The 24,391-nt window shown below is 35.5% G+C and overlaps 1 protein-coding gene across 1 annotated transcript in view; it reads left to right on the top strand.

Annotated features, from left to right (window-relative positions):
• Window positions 1-24,391, top strand: part of LOC148955476 (kinesin-related protein 2-like) — a 148,783-nt gene that overhangs the window by 11,170 nt on the left and 113,222 nt on the right. Inside the window, exons 3-5 of the mRNA XM_089108214.1 lie at window positions 11,956-12,006; window positions 16,698-16,929; window positions 19,903-20,050. Coding sequence (XP_088964340.1) covers window positions 11,956-12,006; window positions 16,698-16,929; window positions 19,903-20,050 — 431 coding nt within the window. The remainder of the gene's footprint in view (window positions 1-11,955; window positions 12,007-16,697; window positions 16,930-19,902; window positions 20,051-24,391) is intronic.

Genomic DNA, 24,391 nt, shown 5'->3' on the forward strand with positions numbered 1-24,391 from the left:
TGCTTATTGAAAGTTCATAGGATGCCTTGTCATCAAGAGGTCGAACATAGAATGTGAGTTTGTTTTCTTTTCAACATATCAGTTTTGGGATATTGTTATGCACACAGAGAATTTATCCTCGCATAAAATTGTTCTTTTGCGCATTTAGGGATCACAGTTCTCTTATAAAATTGTTAGTTCATTGCTTGTGTCTATTAACGTTTGCTGTGATTCCTGGGTTAATCACGGGGGAATTTAAGTTTGGGTCTGGAACAGGTCGAGATCAAACTTTAGTGACTTCTTCAAAATATTGTGTTTAGCTTGTGAGAGGGGTATATTGTCACTGAAGGGTTGTTCACTGAGATTAATTTTGGTTTCTGTAATTCAATGGTTTGTTTCCAGGTTCATTTTTCAGAAATTATCTCGTGACGTTTATGGGATAACGGAGTTATGAGTTTTTCACGTAGAGGGGATAAGATGGACTCCGAGAAATGGGAGAAAGGGATTCGACGTATTTATCTGCGTCACATAAATAATTTTTGAGATAGTCAAATATCATAACTATACGTTTGTGTGGTAAATTGGTTCATAATGATTATCAAGGGTGATATTTATGTACTTATATTTTTTGCTGATTGATAGGGTTCTCTAAATTTGTTAGATAATGTTGTTTAAAACTGACCTGTATGATAAGAATCCAATATTGTTTTGCCTGATACTCTATGGGACTTATAGCAGAAGATACAACGATCATAGGTAATTATTCTTTCTGTAGACATAGCTTGGATGGAAATTGCCTGTAATGTATGGTGAGTACCCTGCGGTGGTTGAGGTATGATGAAAATAGATGCTACTACCCTTCATCTGTACTTGACAGCTCATTTTAACGATAAATATCCGATACGTCAATCCACTTTCTTTTATACAAATACCGAGGCAGGATCACACGGTCTTTAAAATCAAGGAATCATAATACATAATAAACGATACGATTGGGTGCATTTTAGGGTGAAGATTACCCTACAAGATAATATAAAAAGATACACTGATATTATTACATAACGTTGGTTATAATAAAACGACATTATTATCATGTTGGTTTCATACGCATATAGTTCCCATTGGGAAATCTAAAACACAGATGTCTTAAAATTTTTTTTTGAGAATGGAAATAACGATAAAAAGCTTATTTAATTCTTCAATACTTATCAAGTTTTCTCTTAGATTTAAAACAATTCTTTAACATAAGTTACCCAGCATTGTTCAGTTTAAGGTCTAATTTCATTACAGATTTCTTGCCTGCATTGTTCACGCCCATCCGTGCTGTTTAAGAAACACATGTTGCAGCGTCATAGCCACACGGTTTTACGCAAAAAACCTTACAATGAGGGAACAAAACATAGCAAGGACGAGTGGAAACCTTTATACCCACTCGTTTTCTAATGTCTTCCCTATTTTTTGGCTTAGACGTTCTCATGGGGTTCCGGGTTTAACCTCTGCATTTCAGCCGTTTCCCCGTGTTCTTCTCTTGGTTTTCGCCTTCTTAGTCTCAGGATTTTTCCATAATTAGAAGTCAGTAGGGTTCTTATGGTCAGGGAAGTCGCGAATACGAAACGTACGACCAGTAGCATGTTCCACCAGAAATTGGTTGAGAATAATCCATATCTATCATCCACATACGTTAATCTCTGGTTTTCATTTGTAAATAGGTGGATCTGGGAATCTAATGCTTCTCTTATTTTTGTAAGCCTTAATGTCCCTATATTCTTTTCTATTTTGGACCATATCAAGGTTTTCATTTCCTCGTTTTCTATATTGGGAATAGTGTACGACAGGTTAATTGCCTTGAAGTTGGTTATTTTGGGACTTATTATCTTTGTGCTCGTGGTAATTTACGGCGTTCGAGAAGTTGACTCTTTAATTACAAGTTGACATTCATGTTTTATGGATATCAGACCCACTTTTTGTAGCAGTAATTCTGTCTTGTAACTTGTGTCTATTCTTTCTGTTTTATTATAACAATAAAAAGTTCCAACAGTTTCTTTTGGAACAGAAGATAACCGTAGATCATTTCTAAGTTATATGAATATTTCCCACTAAGTGCTTCCTGTCACGGCTTCTTTCAGTTAGACTGGATATATCGTGCTGCAATGGTACAGGTAAAATTTTTATATAAAAGGAAATTATATTAATTAGTTATATGCAGTGTTGCTATTTAATTAGAATTTGTTTTTGGGAACTGGTATATATGTTGAACAGACGGTATCAGACGGTTTGATTCATGCGAAGCCATGATATATGTTGAACAAAATTTTTCTACAGGATTTTTATAGTTGTATGATTTTTACTCGTAAATTAAAAGTTTTTAAATTATTATTCCTTTATGATGCCTATTCATTATAATCTTTTTTTTGTATTTTTATGGGTAATTTAATCTGTCCGGTTTCTAAACCGTTTTACCTGACTGTGTCGTTACTTTTTATTCTGTTTCTTGTGGTTTTTTCTATTTAGTTTTTGCTATTGAAATGAGATCAAACTTTTTTGTATTGTTTTTTCAAAAATTCTTTCCCTTTTAATTTTGTTTCCTTAGCGTGTGCGGCTGCTGAAGTCGGTCTTGATTTCCTTATTTCTTTAACTACTACATGGTCTGATTTGCCCTCAGAATCTTCGGAACTGGTTTCCGACTAATCCGCATTAGAACCTTTAGAGGTTGCACCTCGTTTTTTTGAGGTATAACCTCCCTTTCCTTCGTAAATTTCGGTTCCTCTGTAAATAGAAGGCTTATTTCCTAAATCCTCGTTTTGATTTTTCGACTTGGGAGATTTGAAAGATTCTTGAGAGCCTTCAGAGGAATCAATAGTTTGCGCGGGGTTCCTCCACAGTTTGAATGCCATGTCTTCAGGTGGATGGGGCATTTTGGCACTAGTGTGTCCCTCCACGCAGTCCATTGTTTAGTTTCGACCTTTGACACAGCCCTATCATGATCGTGGCTTGACTGGTCATCATTGAGAGTTTTATACTCGGGCACTGTTCTTTAACTCGTTTTTATGAGAAAATTTATTAAATCCATAGCCTCTCACAGGTTTGTTTTAGTCGAATCTTTGGGAGGAGTCTTATTTTCAGTAATACCACGAGTTTCTACATCTCTGTTTAATTCTTTCTGCAATGACATAAGCCTTTCTATTGGTGCTACAGGGGAAGCCATATTGTCTGAAAATCTTTTGGGCGGACATGGGTTCTCAATTATATCGGGAGAAAATTGGGTTTTTGGAGATACTGTATAATCTAATGTTCCCACGCTATCTGATGATGAACTTTTTGAATATTTTGGCATTTTTATTCTTACTGGTATTAGGGATTTTTCCTTGGAATAGATAAATTTTTCATGGCAAAAAATGCTTCTAAGTATTCCTTATCGCTCTTGTTCTTAAAATAGTCTTGCTTGGAATTCAAGTATTTTAGATCGACCAATCTTGATTTAGGGGGCTCATTTCCTGCATCTGACGAATCAGTAGAAGAGGAAAGCAGGAACCATCTTTCTAAAAGCTTGGCTCTTTTTATTCGGTTAACATGTGCCTTGTAAGTTCTTCTGCTATCGAGGTTTTTCATTTTAAAATTATAGCCGTTGTCGCACTTTTTGATCATTCTGTAAGGTCCATAGTTTTTGTTGGAAAGTTTTTTTTCCTTCTGTTTTTGCTTCGTTCAGGTAGACGCTGTCTCCTAGTTTGAAATAAATACTTTTCTTAACTTTAGGTTTGTATCCTGGTTCTTTGCTTATTTAGCATTTTACCAAGTCTTGTTTAACTGCTTTATAAGTTTTCCTCGTCCTATTTATGAATTCGTGTTTGTGATCCCCTGAATCATTATAATACTACCGAAATTCAATGATTTAATCATACAGGACTCTAAAATAACGACCGAAAAGTAAATATAATGGGTTGCCTTTAGTTGTTTCTGAATAAACTGTATTGATCACGTTAGTTAAATAAGGTAAGAATTGATCCCAATCATTCCTTGTGTCTTTTGTATAAATGCTTAATATGTTCGAAAATATTTTATGCCTATTTTCTATTGTAACATTAGCTTTTGGGTGATATGGGGATGTTACCAACTTGATTATGTTAAGAAAACTCATTAAGTCTCTTGCTACCTTTGATAAAGAATTGCTTGTGTTGTCACTTAAAACCTTATTCCAACCACCTAACTTTAAGAATGATTCCACTAACACCTTACTGGTGGAACAGGAGTCATGATTTTTTAAAACTTTTGCAAAATTAAATCCTGCAATATAATCTAAAAATGAAAGATTACAAGAATGACCTCCACTGGAAACACGCAACTTTTGACGTGTTCCATATAGTTAAAATGATATAATATCGAAGGGGTACTTTGCCACCGGGATCCTTCCCATCGGAGGATTAGGATAAGCTTGGGGTTTTTTCTTAAGTTACACGCTTCGCATGTACTTACAAATTCTTTAAGTTTTGTTATTGCCGACAGCACCTACAAATAATTTATGAAATTTTTGAAAGTTTTCGTTACCCCTAAGCGTCCACCTATATCTGAATGAAAATATTCGAACGCAATTACTAATACGTTTTTTGTTAACATAGGTATTATGGAGGCTTGGTTAGTATTTGCCGCATCAATCATGATTCTACCTAGTATTTCCTCATCAAGATTATATTTAACATTACCTATCTCTACTCTTAGAGTTTCTAATTTACCTGGTAATGCAACGTCATTCGCATAATAATTGGTAAGCGCTGCACACCTCTCATCCTTTTTTTGATTTCTTCTTATATTGTTTAAAGACAGGGTACAATAGTTAATCTTATTTTCTTTTACTGTGTGATTGTCTTTGTTTTTCTTACATTCGTTTTTGCTCATAGTATTGATAGTTCTAATTTCATTGTTCTCAGCTGCCGACGAATCAGTTTCTGGGTATCTACTTAAAAAGTCACAATCTGCGTTTTTTTTACCTTTTAAATTTTCAAATTCGTAATCTAGGTCTTTGGATTTTCATATTCCATATAGCTACAATTCCCTTGGGGTTTTTAAATATACGCAGGTACTGCAAACTTTTATGGTCTGATTGTAGCATAAATTTTCTACCAATTAAGTAGTGTCTAAACTTTTTGAAGGCGTCGATTATAGACACTAATTCTAAGTTTGTGGCGGAATAACTACTCTCACCTTTTGATAAGTTTCTACTTAAATAGCTCGGAACTTTTTCTATTTTTTTTTTATTAGAAGGTCCTTGTAAAGGATCGGGGTCTCCCAAGGGAGTTATTTTCAAAAGAAAAACCATAACACCCTGTGAACTTGAATTAGTCGTAACAAATAATCGTCTGTTTTCGAAGTCAGGGTTTGCTAATATCTGTTCAGGAGTGAGTGTCGTTTTGAGATGGTCTAGAGACGTTTAAGCGGTCTAGGATCAGATCACATTTCGGGACTTTCCTTTAGCTTTTTCCTTGAGGGTTTCTCAAACTTTGGTGTGATTACGCACGAATTTTCTGAAGTAGCCAGTAAGACGAAAAATTTCTCTTAGTTCTTTCATACTTCTGGGGGGTTTGAGGTTTCTAACGTATTTTATTTTTTCAGGGTCTGGGGATATTTATCCTTGTTTTACTACTACTCCTAAAAATTTAATTCTAGGTTGAAGCAACTTTACTTTCTCGGGTCGACATTTTACATTGCCCTGTCCGAATTTCTTCAGTATCTTAGCAAATACTGTTAGGCGCTGTTCTGCGTTTTTTCCTGAGTTTATAACGTTATCAACAAAACTAATTACATTTCTTGATCCCCTTAACAGGTATAATAAAGGTCTAAAACGCGCACGTGAACTTCTTTGGAGTCCTAAGGGTAATCTTAGGAAATCGTACGAACCACATTCAGATGGAGGAAATGCAGCTTTATGAGCATCTTTCTTGATTATTTGCACTTGGTGGCAGCCTTGCGTAAGATCCAAAAAAGTAAAAATTTTATTGTTGCTTGAAATTGCGTCAAGAATTTCATCTATTCTCGGTAGAGGAAATTCATCACTTACTACTTGTTTGTTAAGGGCTGTTTAATCTAATACAAGCCTATGGTCACCATTCTTTTTTGAAACTGAGATCAATGGTACAGAGTATGGGCTAATACCAGGGCGTATAACTTCATTTTTTTCTTATTCATGGATCCTATTTTTTAGCCACTCTTTGCACATATACAGAACACGATATGGCTGTCTTATGGCAGGATTACCAGTCGTCAAAATCGAATGTTCATAAAATTGTAACAGTCACATGACATCTTCAGACGTGGAAGACAAACATTTAATGATCTATAGTAATTAGAATAGTTTTTTCTTAAGCTAGAAGTCTGTAATATGATTAATATTAAATTTGCTCAAAAATTGGGATTTATTTAGAGGGTACTTGTTATTTGTAGTTTTAATGCCGCTGACTAGGTTTGTTTTGAAAATCCTCCATCTATTTAAATCTATTTCCGAGACAACCTCGATTTGGACTACCTGTGCCCTCAGTGTTACTGTAATTATGTTATTTTCGTAATTATTAGTTATCCCAATAAAACCTCATGTTTCGTAAGATATAATTTGTTTCTCACATAGGATACTCTCGTGAACTTAGTTTGACAGGATGACAAGCCATATGTTGCATATGTTTACCATTGGCTCAATCATCTGGGTTATTTTAATTTTTTCCATATTTTATGGAGGGACGTTCGTCGTGCTTATCGCGAACCCGTAACATTTCTCTTTATTTTCATCATTTATTGGATTCAGACTGGTGCAGTGCTGCTTCATTGCGGCATCTTGCGGCGTCACGTTGGATTTACAATGTTTTTCCATAATTCTGCTATTTTCTTGATTTCGTTTAACCTCTACTGTCGCATATCTCCTATTTTTATTTTCGCAGATTCAATACCCTTATTTTTTAAATTTACTTCATCTCTGCAATGTCTCTCAGAATAATTGGACAAGTTTCTAAATATTCCTTTTCCTCCTTGCAAGACATGAGGTTCAAAATATTGCGATATTATGCCACCATAAATTCTATTTACTGTTACGCTTTCTTTGTGACCGCTGTTAAGATTTCTTAATGTATATTTTTCTCCCCCTATCTGAGCCAGGTAGAAAAGTCTTTCTTTCGTCAGGTCTTATAACATTGTATTAGAACTTAAGAAATTTGTACATTTTATGGCCTCGAACGTAATATTATCACATATTGTAAAACTTGCCGAAAAAATAATATTGTCCCTTTTTACGTTTAGGCAAATTGAGCCTTTTGTATCCAATATAAGCCCTGTCAAGCTAGTTAAATTGGGATTATTAAAATTTTTTTGTTGTCTAATATGGGGAGGCAACACATTGAATACGCATGAGTTTATGATGTTAACCGTGGCACCGCTGTCAATCAAAGCCTTAAAGTAAACGTTCTCTACACAAAAATCATTAAATATAGGTAACTTGTTAATACTATCACTACAGGACGGTACTACTATTGTTTTGGACCTATAAAATATTCTGGGCACCCTCTGGGTCCAATTTATATTTTTGAGCGGCCTGAAACGTTTCCCTGCGGGTTTGTTTCATACGTCGGTGTCTGCAGTAGAGAGTCAGACACGTTAAATTCCGTAGGCTTATCTAAGTGATTTATATTTTTTTTTTAATTTTGACCGATTCTATTACGATAGTTTGGATTACTTGCATCATTGGTGGCAGCTTGCGTTGACTGCCGATATTGTTGGCTTGAAAAATTTCCATTTCCCGTCGGCCAATTAACTATTTGCCGTCTGCTTGAAAAATTTTGACTATTTCCCGTCGGCCGATAATTATTTTGTCTATTGGGGGGAGGGTTATACAAATTTGGTTGGTACGCGTTGTAGGGTACTAATTGGCGCAATCTTCCCTGGCTATAGCCTAGTGCACCACCGGTGCAAAAATTTGTTCTTCCGAACAAAAGGTTGCCATAACTTTGCCTACTGCCGACAGCAATTCTTGATGTGATTTAGAGGACATAACGGCAGTTCTTTACAATGTGTACAGGTTGTTTATAAATTCAACAACTTTATATTATATGGTTATTTTCATAATTAGAGTCCCTGACAGGCTAAAAACGTACAGTTTTCTAACTAGCGATTTCTTGTATTTTATTTCTTTGTGGCAATGGGGAGTTGTCCCTTCAAAAGAAATTGGGAGACTCCTGATCGCCCTTGAAGATTAGGCTCGCGTTTGAATCGCTTAGGCTATTTATTTTTGCTTTACTGTGATTTGCGACCTTCGTGTCGACTTCGATCAATCGATCTACCTCCTGAACTGCAAGATCCAACGTCTGAATAATTTTGGATATTATCATTCTATATAGTTTTGGGGGTAGCCCTTGCAAAAAGTATTTAGTATGACTTTTTCATACAGTTGTCCTGAACCTCTTCCGTATTTTGCCTCTACTGAAATGCGTATACTATCAAGATATTCTCTTATATTTTGTGAATGGTCAAGGCACACCATTCCGTGTTTTAATTTATTTGTGGAACTGGTTTTAATAAATCTATCCTTAACTGCCGTTAACATTTTTTCCACCGTATTTATTGGCAAGTTGGCGTCGTCACCTCTGGTATGTTCAATTTACTTCAGAAAGGTTACGGCATGTCCTTTTAATCTTAATAAAAGCGTGTTGGCTAATTTTTCTAGCTCTGTTTTTGTTAGTTCTACAAACTGGGCGAATTGGATATTAATTCGTCGATATCTGACTGTCCGTTTTACTACGGGATAGACTTTGCTATTTTCATATTTTTCGCGACCAAATTTTGCGCCATTAATAAATCGCTTAGGTCTTCCGACATTTCTTTTTTTTGCATTTGAATTAACTCAAAATAAATTTATTATTTCACTTAACCTATTTTGGGGGAGGCTATTATCTCCTTTGAGATATTCTAAAGGGTTTTCCTGTAATAGCTTAGCGGCAATAGGTCTAATCATTTTTCTTATACGTCTGTATCTTTCCAATGATTAAATTTAGATTACAAGGTTTATAGCCTAACTAGTTCGCAAGTTTTCCTCCAATTTCCGACTGCGCCGTTTGTAGCTATAAAAGAAATGACTGAGATAGTTGCGGTAATGAAGATTGATCGGGTCAAGTCTAAAGTTGTACTTTGAAGCTGTGAACTTACACTTTAAAAGTTCTCCGATAGCACCACTTATAGCGCCGAGGACTCTGCCGTATGTAGTATCATGATTTAAGGCGGTGTACCGATCGCATCAGTTCTTCCGGGGTGATTTTTCTTGGGCTACTTAAAAGGCTAAGCAAGCTATAAAAATAATGAGAAAATTAAGTTTATGATCGCACCACAGCAATGGGGAGTTAAGTAAAATTATGAACACACCATCCTCAATCATTGAGACAAAAATAAAATATGAAGTTGTTTGAACAGAACCTTCTTTCCTTGGGTTGTCTTAATTTCAAATACCTATTATATTACGTATATAGAAATCACATCCCTGGGGGAGCGTTACCTTGGAATTATTCGAACTAGCTACCTGTCCTGCGATTAGATACAGAAGTATAAAACATAACAAACGCAATTAGAAAGATAATAGTTTTATTAAGACTTACATATTTAGGTGTATAGCAACTCTCGTTTGAATTAACGGCGAATAATAACCAAGTCTCTACGACGACCGCATAATAATTTAAATCAGAATGCTTGTAGCTCAACATAATTCTTCTCTTAATGATCCTTAATATGATTTTATGAATCCTTCCAAGAAGGCACTTTTACACCACTATCAAATGTAGTTCTTTGTCCTGCGCTGTAAGAACTGGCTCACAATTGGCTCAAGTGGCCCAAGGATGCGAACCCTTCGTCCAATAATTGGTTGTATATATTTCTGATGATTCAAACGCTCAAAAAGCTCTTACAATTTAGACTTCCGGAAAAATATTGAGCGCAGCATCTTTTTTATTGCCCGCTAACTTAGTGAAATACAAACTGGTTAGCGAAATCCGTTCCTTGTCTGAGGCTAAACTGCAATTTTTCTCTTTGATGATTAAGGACTTTTCTTTTTTGTTTTTGAAACTAGATTTAAACTTAATTAGGGGAAGTCGGAATTATCTTTAGAAAGAAGGAACTTTATTTTTGTATTTTAAATATGTCGCATTTTACTCACGGTACACATGGTATAAGTAGCATTGAGATGACCTGAGCCTGCACTGCAGAAATTCCTTAAAAATTTCCAAAAGGACACTTAGCAGAAGTGTTCAAAATATGTATATTATTTATATTAGAAATAAAAAAGCACTTTTCGTTTAAAATAAAACCTCTTTTTATCTCTTGGGGAATTTGTTTCTAATCACCCCCTGTATGTCTGACTAATACTACCCATGGCTAGGATTCTATCTTCATAAACAGGTGGAATAAGGTGAGAATTCCTCCCCCAATAGACCATTTGTTTTGTAAGTTGGAAAAGGTTAGACCTGGCTCATGTTTAGAGGTGGGGTTGTAGGGACCTCTTCCTCCAAAATTGTTGCGACTGTTTGTACAGTTTCTCATATTTCACATATAAATTCATTGTTTTTTTGGACCCCTGTTCCTCCCCCCCCAAAATAAATTACTGCGTATGCACCTGCGTTAGACTTTTGGGAAGGCCAATTCAAGACCCTCTTCCCTTCTTTTTCACACCTTCAATTTATTCTTCAAACCTTCAGGCCTCCTTGTGCAAAGTCAAGATGTATTTTAAATCCAGAGATTATCTTAGAGCATTTGTTTTACAGAAAAATGTCTTAGTCTATACATGGAAAAAAATCCCTTGTGCCTTGGGAGATTTTGGCTGTAGCCAAAGACGTGTACAAGGTTTTTTTCGTACAGACAACGGAGCAAATTTGAAAATTACGTAATTATAGCTATACAAAGTATATTAGACAATTGTAAATACTCTGAGACTTCTTGCAAGCCTATTCCCAAATGCTCCCATGTGTACGCCTGATGTTAATTAAATAATGATGAAAGAAAAAAATCTATAAGATTAGGTTGATAGAAAAATTTAATTTATTAGTGTCATGTATCTTGGGGTTTTACAAGGAAACTAAATAAAACCAAACTCAAAGTGAACATTTTCACGTCGGTAAAATGACGCCAAAAAAAAAAAAAATGAAGATTCTCAAGTTCTATCATACTGTAGCTTTTTTATTCATGACACTAGCTTTTCTGTAACAATTGCATATGTTCTTCTCTAGCTAGCTTATTATCATTAAAGGAAACACGTTTGGCTTATTAATGGTTAATCTGGGACATATGAAGGAGAAAGGGATGCTCAGGCAAGTGGCCCTTCAGGATATTGAGATTCCTGTCATTTTATCTCTAATACTTTATGCGCTATTTTCTGTATAATTTGGCTATTTTCTAAAGCTATGTCTCCTTCGAGATAAAATCCTGTGTACATGTCTGACCATAGTTAGGAATGTTTCATTTTGATCAAAACAAATTCAAAAGCGTGATCAAAATACATTGGAAAAATCCACTCGGCAAAAAAGATATTTCAGCAAAACTGATGTAAAATCCTTATCTGAAGTTGTTGATCCATCGAGGAAAGAGAACTTTCTTTACTGAGCGAAAAAAAAAAAAAAAGTTCAAACAGTTCAAATTAACAGTAAGCTGAGCCGTGCTGGAACTGAACTTTCGTGGGTAATACTAATAAGTTAAAGTGAACTGACCAAAAAAAAGAAAAAAAACTGTCAAGCAATAATATTATTCTCTGCTCTGTTGCATGCAAATTGCCACATACAGATTTGAATATCTAGTATCAGAGAGCTCAAGTATTTTTTTTAATGTATGATATTTTGGGTGAGAAATTGAATTACACAGGGGAATCGTTTGAAAAAATTGGGAAATTTTCTTAATTTCAGATATCATCTTGATCCTTCAAAAAATTACGACTGATCCATCACTAATAACCATGGTTTGATTCCTTTTCAGGGGGTAGATCAGCTACTACGGCGGCAGCAACTAGATCAGCAGCTAAGCCAGGTAACTATTTCAGCTTTTACTATGGTTGTTTTAATATCTTTTTCTTTTTTTGTGGGTCGCTGAACCTGTACGAAGGGCTCTTGCGGTAGTTTAGTTGATTACAAAGAGTTGTTTTAAGGGCAATATCTGTTTTTAGATCCATTCAATTGAAAGTGAATTTTGTGCCTTTTGCCAGAGAGGAATTGTTCTCATATTCTTTTCATGATGGGTAAAACTGTTATCGAATTATCTCCGCCTCTTTCTTTCAAACAGTATATTGTAATAGTTATGTTGGATCAATAGTTGTTGAGGGTATGAGAATTTGAAAACCTCTGCTACTCCTCTCTAAAGCTATGACAAATTTTAATTTAGTACAATCTAACAAGGATCATACAAAAAGGTCGAAATTCAAGTATGACATAATAGGAAAAATTTCAATACTTAGGAATAAGGACTAAGCCATAATAAACATATACCCTAGTAATAAATGGGGTACTTGTTAATATACTGTGCAGTATATATTTCTGTTATATAAATACAATCCAGGAACAACAAGATTAATTAGGACAATAATTGGTATAGTTAATTATAAGGTGAAAAAAAAGAACAAGTCCAGAGTTTTAATAGACTTTACTTCTAGCATTGAATGATAATTGAATAATATTTTGTTCTAAGTAGTTTTTTATGGTAAATTGTTGCATAAAAATTAAAAGCTCTTCGGGCTTTTGTTGTTCATTTTAAACTAAATGTTCGAGATGACCCCTGTCTAGCTTCGTCATTTATTTGAGTTATAATACAAATTTATCCCTGGCTTTCTTGAAGGACAATGGAATAATAGCTTTGACCTCTGGGATTGATTTTTGTATCTAACATTGGTCGTAAGAGTTCTCGTGAACTCTCTGTCTTTGAGGTCTTTGCGCCGATCTCCCAAACATCCTTTTCAGCCAATCTCAGAACCGGTTGCAGTTGTGAAAGCTTGCTTCGTCTTTTCGGGACCCAGAACATCATTATAAATGATCATAAACTAACATTCTTGTAAGTATCCTTACCTAGGGACCAAACTCACTGAACTACAGAATATCTCTGACGCTGCTGGATTTCAACTCTCACCTACTCGACCTGCTGAGCTGTGTACTGTCCTTTTCCTGGAGAAGTGTTACACCAATGTACGTTGGGCCCAGTTGCTTGTGTCAGCCTTTGTAATCATTTGACAAAAGAATACCCCCATCAGTGCTGATATTCTAGAGCATTGTTTTCCTAAGTGTCCAGGTGGACTCCCGGGGGTCCACGGGAGACTCGGCAGGGTCTAAGTAAGCGTGACAAAAAATAGAGGTTCACAATTCGTAAGTGTGGCTCTACGAAACTTTACCTGGTTTAGATAGTGAAGAACCAAAATGTTGGCTGACTTAACCTATCAAAGTAGGTAAACAATATTTTAAGAAGTTCAGCGACTATTACTTATAGAAAAAACTTGGATATTCCATATTCGGTACAGCGATAAATAAAAGTTCAAATAGGGATAAAAATCCTTTTAATAGACAGTGTTTCGGTACAACATGTTGAAACTTGCAAAGGGATGGAATGCAACTTGTGGTGTGTGTGCTTGCAATCAATCTTGAATTTACTTGGTTGATTCTTCACCAGTATAAATACAAATTCCAAGGATAGACGTTCCGCACTTGTTTTCAGAATTCCAAAAAGAAAAGTACTTAAAGCAAAATCTGGAAACTGTACACCATTGAAAAACAGTTAATTTTAGATGCTATTGAAGAGACTTTAAAAAATGTTTTGCAAAAATCTCGATTTGTCATCCTCAAAAGAATTCCTTTGAGTAACAACGCTGCACAAAGATGTACTGATGAAATGAGCTCTGATATTGAAAGTTTCTTCTGTAAATATCTACAAACAGTTTATTTTTCTATTCAACTAGACGACTCAACTTTACCTGGTAATGAAGCATTATTATTGGCTTATAAACAAAGAAGCTGAGGAATTACTACTATTCGCGAAAACTTTGGAGACGAACGCGAAATATGTATCAATATTCAATGTCCTGAGTAAATTTTTAAAAGAAAAATCGACTCCATCCACAAACATTATTTTATTGACAATAGATGGAGTTCCTGTCATGGTTGGGCGATATCGTGGGTTAATGAGTCATCTTAAAAGAATTATACCAGAGGTAACTGCAATTCACTGTAATATCCACGAACAACACGTAGTCGTGAAAAATTTGAGTGATAAATCGTACCATTACTTTAGTTTGTCATTAATACAGTTAACAAAATAACAATGCATTGAATACGCGTTTGTATGCACAATTTTGTAATGAAAATGAGAAGACTTCCAACGATTGCTCTTATATAATGAATTACGCTGGTTGTCAAAAACTGCATCTTTAGTAAGATTTTACTCACTTTTTGAATCAGTTTTAGAGTTTCTGGAAAGTAATTATCAAGATTTAAAAAGAAACCTAATTAATTTGAAAGTAGATATCACGTATCTGACTGATTTTTTTTATTATAACTGTTATCATATTACAACCTAGTTTGATAACAGTAATTATTAATAGTGCAATAATTATAAATTTGAATAAATACAGCACAAGGAAATATATAATTTTTCATATTATTTTTACCAGTCGGAATGGGGAGTTTTCTATATAAAATAAGTGGGAGTCGATTTGTTTCTTGTGCTGTTAGTAGATGTAAAAAAAGTGAAGTTGAATAGAATCACTTTTTGATTTGCCAATTTTACTTTTTTGACATCCACATACAGCACAATCAATTAATTAATAAACTTATCCATTCTTACTTCTTTTTTCTAAAAAGTGTTGATTCGGGGTTAAAAAAAAAGCCGCAACGTAAATTTCCAAAGGTAGATCCAATTTTCATTTTTTTTTTTTTTTTTTTTTTTTTTTTTTCGAGTTTTGGGAATATGGTAGCAATGTAGTTGCAGGAGGTCCACCAGAGCCAGCAAAAGTTTGAAAGTGGTCTATGGGAGAAAAGTCCGAGAACCTCTGCTCTAGAAAATAGGGACTTAAATACCCAATCTAGGAGCTATTTTCGAAAAAGCTTCCCTCTTTTCTTAAAACGTTCTGTTTTTTTAGGGGCAGAGAATTTTGTGGTGGATATCCCTTTTTCGTGAACCATAGAGTATAGTTTATTCAACAAATAACAATAATAATTTATTTAAATCCTTTATACATATACAATGCGATAATCAGAGTATGAAAAAGGAAAAAAAGAAAAAGGAAACTTCTAACCGGGGACACCCACACGTCAGCAAAAATATAGAAGATGAAGAATATAACTCAAACATGTCGCACCTATGAAAGACGATTTAGTTGAAAATTGACAACTGAATCAGAACAATCTTTAAATCCAATTTCTAAAAATTTATTCATTTTTTGATATGTGGGCTTTGATATGTGACATTTGATATGTGGGCTACCTTTTTCGGGTCTATATGTGAATACGAAGAAAATAATCGTAAAATCTAAAAAAAAGTGAACGAATTTGTATCCATTCGGAAACTGTAAAAAAAAGCAATACAAGCGAACAAAAAAAAGAAACAAGAGAAGTTTTTTTTTTTAAAGTGAATTCACTCTGGAGAAAAGTCTATAGGACTTTCTCAGTTTCTCCTTCAAGGCATTGATAACGAATTACCAATAACATAGAATGTTGCTTTTAACTTCAAATATACCGAGTACCATTCGTTTCCTAATTTGTCTCTTGGGTTTCTGATGCCCTAACCAACGCTTGAAATTGCGCTCAATTTTTGTGAGCTGACCTTTCTTGTATTGTAGTAGTGTTTGGCAGTGTGTATCTTTCTTAGAGCTCTAATCATTAGAGTATATCTTTTGTAGAGTTCTAGGCTGGTGTTAACGTCCTGTCTCTAAAAAAAGGGTTGCTTTTTGGGCTGTATCATATTTTCCTCAGTGTTGCCACATTAAACCGCTAAAATAAATAAGCGAAACTTTGAACCTTTGAACTTGTCTCATTGAACTTCTAAATATAATAATTGAAACAAGTTATTTAAACCTGATGCCACTTTTTGTCCATAAAAATTTTAATATTAACAATCTGTTGATTCCCCTAGACAAATACATCTTCAAAGGGAGATTTTTACGCTGTTTTTTCTTTCGCTGTCTTTTTTTCCTACGTTCCACGTTCATTTTTTTTTCAAGTAGGTACCTACTACTACTACCAAAACTGTGTAACTGCAAAGACAAATATTTTTAGTTAAATTGAATTCCCCGTTTTTTCTGATTTTTTAAGATATGTTTGGCGGTATAAGTTTCCACTTAACCGATTCAATCTATTTCATTTTCATTCATTTTATTTTCACAGTTCTTGGTGTTTTAAGATAGTTAATTTTCTCCTTATTGCGCCAATAAGTTGGGCAGAGCCTGTTAAACTGGTCATATAGCGGGATACGAAAATAACTAAACTGTTTTTCTTTATACATATAAATTCTTTATTATAGGGTCAACGATTAGGACAGCTGTTGTTAAACTGGTAGCAAAGAGGGATATGAAAACATCTTAAATCTAGAACTTCACTTATGTTCTTTTTCTAACACCAACTTTTTCAACTTCTTTTAACAAAGGCTGTGAAGCTGGTAGAAAAGTGGAATCTGAAAAGAACTTGAATTTGGATTGAATTTCTCTAGTGATTTTATTGTACTAATAAAAAATATTCTTATTGTAGCGTCAGCAACTGGAACAGCGGCTGTTAAACCTGTTGCAAAGTGGGACCTTAAAGGAAGGCTTCAAAATTTAGAGGCAAAATTTAACGATACGGAAAACAATAACCGAACCCTTGAAGAAAGAGTCAAGCATCTTGAAAGCGTCAAGGATTGCTTAGAATCAGATAACACCCAAAAAGTGAGACTGTATGAAAACGTGCAAAAGGAATTAGACGAAACACATGGAAAACTTAAGTGAGTCTTTGTTTATATATATTTTTTAGTCTTATCGTAGATACGGAGAAGAGTGTAGGATTAAAAATGGACCAATTAAGTATTATAACATTTAAAATTATGGTTGCCCTTGCATAGTCTAAACTTAATAATTCTCTGTCCTTTGATGAACTCCTGACTCTTTTTTTATCGTTTTGACATGCCAAGGTCTGATCCGCTGAAACACTGAAGATACTAAGTCCTCTATCCAACGTGTTTTGTTTTTTTGCGATGGAGTGGTTTGACCATGGATAGACCTGTCTACCTTTGTTCGTTGTCTGGCCACATATATGTGACAAGTCTGCCGGTTTCTTTGTTCCATTTAAAAGAAATACATTAAATAGCATAAGGCTATCTATATAAGCTACCGGCAATTGGTTTCTTTTTCTTTACTGCGCAAAGACTTCTTTTTTCACAAGACAGTGTTTAATCATGTCTTTATGGCAAACTTTACGGGATTTTGCCTATGAAGCATAGCCTTTGGTCTTGTAACTGTAGATGAGTGGATGTAAAGACAGAAGAAGACTCTGGTACAATTTCCCAGTCAGATTGAGAAGCGTCAATACGCTTAAAGCGCGCATCTGCCTCTTAGTTTTGGCCGTGTGAGACTATCTTGGCTACAAGGTTATTCCAGGTAGTACGTCCTTTGCAGGTGTCCTCCTCTTATTCGGGCCTTTGTCTTGGTGTTTTGCTTATTTTCTAATGTTGCCATAACTAGTGACAACCGACAATGCTGTATATGACCAAACATGAAATTTAGTCTAAATTTCTTTCCAGTGAATTATGTCTAACGAAGCAAAAAGTAACAGCTAGGTGTACATGATCAATGGCATGCTAAGTCCCTGAGATTCTAGAAAACCTAATATGCTGAATTTCTGTGTTTTCTCATTGCAATGCCTTTTTTTCCCCCATAGATATTAATCTTAATCCCCTTCCCACACTTAAAAAAAAAACAAAAAACTATTGCTCGTTGAACATTAAACTGCAGTTAGCTTTTATTCTTCAACTGTTGTACAAACCTGTAGCTTTAACAGCTTCTCATTAATGACGCTTTTGCCTCTTAATCAAACAGTTCGTGTTAACGAACTGTAAGTAAGGAGCGACCCAGCTCAGTGGTGACCGAAACTTTAGAAAATGGAATTTTGATACCAATAGATACATCAAAAGAATCAGATTTTAATGCTGATTTCAAATTATATGAGTTTCATAAAGTTTAGTCCTAACCATCAAAAGCTACGCGCCTGAGAAAATTTGGCTGATTTTCGAAAAAAAGGCGAAAGACCCTCTAAAAATTACAGAACCTTAATGAAAATCACACCATCATATTCAGCGTACCAGAGAACCCTACCGCATAGCTTTTAAGCTCCTATCTGCAAAAATGTGGAATTTTGTATTTTTTGCCAGAAGAAAGATCACGGATGTGTTTATTTTATTTATTTTTTTTTTTTTTCAGGGGTGATCGTATAGAACCAGTGGTCCTAGAATATAGTGGGAGGGCTCATTGAGACGGAAATTAAAAGTTGTAGTGCCCTTTTTAAGTGACTAAAAAAATGGAGGGCAACTAGGCCCCCTCCCACGCTCTTTTTTCCCAAAGTCACCCGATCAAAATTTTGAGATAGCCATTTTGTTCAGCATGGTCGACAATATGATAACTATGTCTTTTAGAACGACTTAATCCCCCGAAGTCCCCTGGGGGAGGGCTGAAAGTTATGAACTTTACCCATTGCTTAACATATTGTATTGGCTATTGGGAAGTATACAGACGTTTTCAGGGGGGATTTTTTCTGGTAGTGAGGGGGGGGGGGGTTTTGGGTCGGGGGTTATGTGGGAGGATCTTTCCATGGAGGAAGTTTTCTTGAGGGAAGGGACATTGTTATGCAGGGGGTGCCGGATTTCCCAGGATTATTTAAAAAAAAATTAAGTAATTAAATTAAAAAAAACAAGTTTTTCAACTGAAATTCAGGAGCAACATCAAAAGTTAAAACGACAGAAAACATTACGTATATGATTGGGTTCACCCCTAGTCAATACCTCGCTCTTTAAGCCAAAGATTTTGTAGTACTTTCGTAACAGCTATTTATTCTATTTTATGACATTTGTGATCACTTTTGTTATATAAATTTTTAAAGAATTGGAACAAAATTCGAACTTTAGCTTAAAGAGCAATATATTTACTAGGGTGCGAACCCTCTAATATACGTATTAAAATATGTGAATATAGAAGTTCGTTACGTAAGTTAATTCGTAAGTTAACAATATTTATTATTAATAAAAACGTTCGTAAATAAAATTAAACAAGTTTCGAGAAAGCCATTTAACCAAATAAAAGTAAAATTAATATCCAAATTTTTTTTTAATATTCATGTACGGTGAGCCAAAATCAAAACCTGCATTAATTCAAAAACGTTCAAAAATTAAATAAAAAAACAAGTTTTTTTTAACTGAAAGTAAGGAATAACGTTAAAATTTAAAATGAACAGAAATTATTCCGTATATGAAAGGGGCTGTCCCCTCCTCAACGCCTCGCTTGTTACGCTGAAGTTTGACTTGCTCACAACTCTATTTTTTTAAACAATAAAAAACTTTAGCGTAAAGAGCGAGGCGTTGAGGAGGGGACAGCCCCTTTCATATACGGAATAATTTTCTACAAGGGTTGCTGGTGAAGGACAAACCAGCCTGTGAAGTGTTTTCTTTCGAATGGTTATCTAAACCTTTTCTTAGTCCATTGCTGTATATTGAATCAGTACCAAGGATTAAACTAGGGAGTAGCAACACAGTGAAAATGATGATAAGGATGAAAAGGGTTTGCATTCTACTTAATATGTGACTGTTTGTTGAGTCGATGACGGCAGGACGTAAAAATTGGTCTATGCGTGTTGGAACCTATCCAAAAGAGGAGGGGTGGCTATTCTCATTTTCTTTTCTTTTGAACTCTTAAGCTCTTTCTTTTTTTAGGGAGGCACTGATGGAGAGGGAAAGCATAAAGACGAGTCTTAATAATAAGATTGGCGATCTGGAATTCCAGCTTAGCCAGAAAAACCGTATGTTGAATTCACTCCAGCAAGATTATGATGCGGCAATCCAAGAATTGGCAGCTTTGAAGGTACTTGAATTTTGTCATTATTTCTATTTACGTGTTGTTTTCTGATTTTGTCTGTTTCTTTTGTGACAAAGAAAAAATAATAAGCTAAGCCAATTGTGCAGAACAAGATACTCTGTAAGAAAATGGAAAATAAAACTAATTGAGTGTGGCTCTGCCTTAAATTATGAAAGATAATTCTGTTGTTTTAGCATTTATATGTTGTTAAATAGTTTTTTTTTTCTCCAAACGAGTTAACGTTGAATTTTGCCAATAAGTTATGTTTCTTTTGCAATCGGTTACATCAGGAGAGTTTGTCTATTGTTTTTATCCGTGAGTAACCATTCTTTATTTTGTATTGACACCCGAAGCTTAAGGTGGTAATGTTTATTATAAAATAAGAATATAGACAAAATCTGATTGTGCTATTGTTTTGACAAGGTATTGTTGACGCGATTTTCTGATATTTCAATTTAATCCATGAGGTAATGAAATCGTTCCATGTAAAGTGAGAAGTGGAGTCGCAATTTCGCTGATGGCTGGTTAACACAATAAGACGTATGGAACAAAAAATCAACGGTTAAAATGACGAATAAAATGCTACACGAGGGAACTAAAAGAACTGCATGATAAAATGCTGCACAAATTCCATCGTCAAAATAACGAATAAAATACTACACAAAAGAACTGCGCTATTTGTCCGTTGCTGAGGCGATAGTACCTTCAAGTAAAAGTCGACTGGCATTATTTGTTGTTAGTCTAGTATAACATATAGCAAGTTGCCTTAGTAAGGAGGAAGGGTGTGACAGGTAAAGTCTGAAGGTAGGAATTTCAGTAGGGCCATGGAGAGCCAGGGGTCAGCTCCCATGATTTTCATAATAAAATATCGTTAATATTTATTTTTTTGTTGGGGGGGGGGGTCGTCAGGCCATGGGTCAGCGCCCATGATTCATCATCGATTATGTTTTTAGGGGGTAGGGGTATCAGGTCATGGAGAACCAGGGGTCAGCTCCCATAAGATTTGGAATAAAATATCGTTAATAAGGTTTTTTTGGAGGAGGGACATGCAGGGAGGGCCAGGGGTCAGTTCCATGTAAAGTAAGCAGTGCAGTCGCAATTTAGTATATGAATCTACAAAAACCATAAAAATATCTTATCAATGGTGACTTCTAACAATGGATTAGAAGAAGGAATCAAATAAGATTTTTGCTTGTTGATATAATTTTTTTAATAACGATAGTTCCATTTTCATTTTATAGCATGACTGTGGGTTAACAGCCAAATCTGACAGCGAAGTTTTGTAGATTCTGGCCTCTGTTCTTATTTTTATCTATGATTCTAACACAAGCTGGTAAATTTTTGCCTTGCGAAAATCAGCAACCGATGTATTTGCGTAAATTTCAGCTGTCATGTTAGACTGAATGCTGGGCGAACCTCATCATATACGTAATAGTTTCTGTTTGCTTTATGTTTTAATGTTGCTCCTTACTTTCAGTTGAAAAACTTGTTTTATTTATTTAATTTCTGATCGTTTTTTAAATAATGTTGGAAAATCGGGTGCCCCGTTCATTGAAAATTCTCTTCCCCCACGAAAGGATGCTACCCGCCCCCCCCCCCACCGGAAAAAATCCCCCTGTAAATGTCTGTATATTTCCCAATAACTAATACTAAATGTAAACAATGGGCAAAGTTCATAACTTGCAGCCCTTCCCCCGGGGATTGTGGAGGATTAAGTCATCTTCGAAGACATAGCTATTAGATTTTCGACTATGCGAACAAAATGGTCATCTTAAAATTTTGATCCGGTGACTTTCGGAAAAAATGAGCGTGTGAGGGGGCCTAGTTACCCTCCATGTTTTGTCACTTAAAAACGACACTAGAGCTTTTAATCTCCGTTTGAATGAACCCTCTCGCAATGTTCTAGAACCATTGGGTCAATACGATCACCACTGGAAGAAAAAAATAAATAAATAAACACGCATCTTTCTTTCTTCGTAATCTTTCTTCTGGCAAAAAATAAAAATTCAACATTTTAGCAGATTGGAGCTTGAAACCTCTACATTAGGGTTCTCTGATACGCTGCATCTGATGGTGGGATTTTCATAAAGATTCTATAACTTTAGGGGGTGTTTCCCTCTTTTTTCTGCTACAGACACAGTCTTCTTCTGCTACAGACTGTTGTGAGTGACAAGATTGTCGACTGTCTCGAGTCAGTAGACGAGCCTCCGAAATGCTCGTTCATGCAGCATGTTTAGAAGCATTATTCTACGGTTGCAAGGTATGTCATTAAGCAAATACTCGGCGGAGATTTTTGCAATTGTTGAACTCTTCTGCATCCCAATGAAGTTTCAAAGCCAGTTTTTGCTTATACTTTATTATACGAGGTGTGTTTTTTGTCATTAAGGTGCGTTTGAACAGAAGTACACGACGAAAGATTATTTCAAAAAAGTAAATTTATTTTCAGAAAGTGCATACTTTACTCTATTTTTTGATACAATTACCAAGATTTTTGAAATACTTATCATACCTCTCAACTAATTTTAAAGTAGTCTTTATAAGAACTAGCCGCTGGCTCCAATAACCAAGAGTTCACTGCTGTTTTTACGTCGTCGTCATCTTTTTAACGGTTGCTACTGAGGTGGCAACCGGTTGAACTGGAGACGAAACATGGGTTTCGCGTATCACGCCCAAATCTAGGCAACAGAATATGGAATGGAAACACACACATTCCCTTGAAAATTTGAAGGCCGAATAACCTCTCTCCCAGATCAAAATCATGGCGTCGGCATTTGGGAATAGGCATGGTGTTTTCTTGGTTGACTTCATGCAACGGAGGAACCACTATAAATGCAGAAGCATACCGCCAAACCCTCAGAAAGCTCTGCAGAGCGATTTAAAAAAAATAAAAAAAATATGCCATGCTGACAAAGGAAATTGTCCTTCTTCATGACAATCCAAGACCTCACACAGCTGGTCAGGCCCGTAATTTGTTCGACAGTTTTGGCTGGGAGTTTTAGATCACCCACAATACAGTCATGATCTTGCACCGAGTGATTACCATCCGTTTCTCCATCTCAAGCAACACCTCAGCGGCAAACGTTACAATGATGATGACGATGTAAAAACGGAAGTGAATTCCTGGTTAGCGGAGCAGCGGCAATTTTTCATGCAGAGGTTACATTAAAATAAGTTGAGAGGTATGACAAGTGTTACAACAAACTTGACAACTATGCTGTTAAATAGAGTAAAGTATGTACTTTTTGAAAACAAATTTACTTTTTTTTAAATAATCGTTCGTTGTGTACTTATGATCAAACGACCCTTAATTAAAAAAACGCGCCTCGTATGTTGCCAGGAAGTTACCCATCGCGACGCCAAAGGACATGCAAGTTGACGAGTTTAAGCTAATCCAGTTTCAGGACTTCTACCAGAGCCAGGAAGCATGGACAAAAAGTGGGACAACGTGATTCAGGGAGGGAAATATTCAAACATGTCTGAAGTCGTAAAAAATGTTTTGGCCATCACACGGGGGTCTGCCAGTATTGAACTAAGCTTCTCCCTTTCCGGGCGAGCTCTCAGTGAAGAAAGGGCTTTGATGAATGAGCGAACTTTGAATGCAAAACTATTTGTGATAGATTGATTGGGCAGATTTGGAGAACGTGCGCAAAATGTTGCTGTCACCGAACACTTGATAAAACTAGCCGAATCCGCTAGAATGAGTTATGATTTGTACATACAGCGGAAGAAGCCTTGAAGAGAACGGCTGAGAGAACTACAGCTCGCCGAAAACTATTTGAAAAGGCAGACAATAGAGACTCTCGAAAAATTTCTCAAAGAAAAAAAAAAAAGAGCGTTTGGATCCAAGGAACAGGCCGCTGACGAGTTGCTGAAGGAAGGTCATAACTGGCTGAAAAAAGGCATTGAAAAGAAGGACTTGGTTGAGATATAGCTAGCGCTGTCCATGATAGATGGGACTCTGTCGATGTGTAATAAACAAAAAGGTAGTTGCTACTCTTGAAACTGCCCAGCAGCAGTTGGATCCAAAGAAACAGTTGCTGATCGCATCTCTGTTCCAGCAGAAAGCAGTGCAAAAAAGTGAAGCAAATAGGTTGTGTGGTCTAGTTACCGTACCCTTATCTCTATTATCATATTTTTGAATCTGATTTTTTTGTATTCGAAAGTAAAGCATTCAGAAAAAAGAAAGAAAAGGCTGCTCCAATGACGTGATGATTCTCAGGTGGTCTGTTTCTTAATTATCATTTGGCCTGTGATCATAGAGAGATGTCTGCACATGATCATTCCCATTTTTTTCTTATAGTCAATTGTTATTTAGTGTTGTGTCACTGCGTTTTCTTTCAAAAGCTT

The sequence above is a fragment of the Artemia sp. Qi Xiang Cuo genome, chromosome 2, assembly GCF_049724085.1.
Source record: "Artemia sp. Qi Xiang Cuo chromosome 2, ASM4972408v1, whole genome shotgun sequence".
Taxonomy (NCBI): Eukaryota; Metazoa; Arthropoda; class Branchiopoda; order Anostraca; family Artemiidae; genus Artemia; species Artemia sp. Qi Xiang Cuo.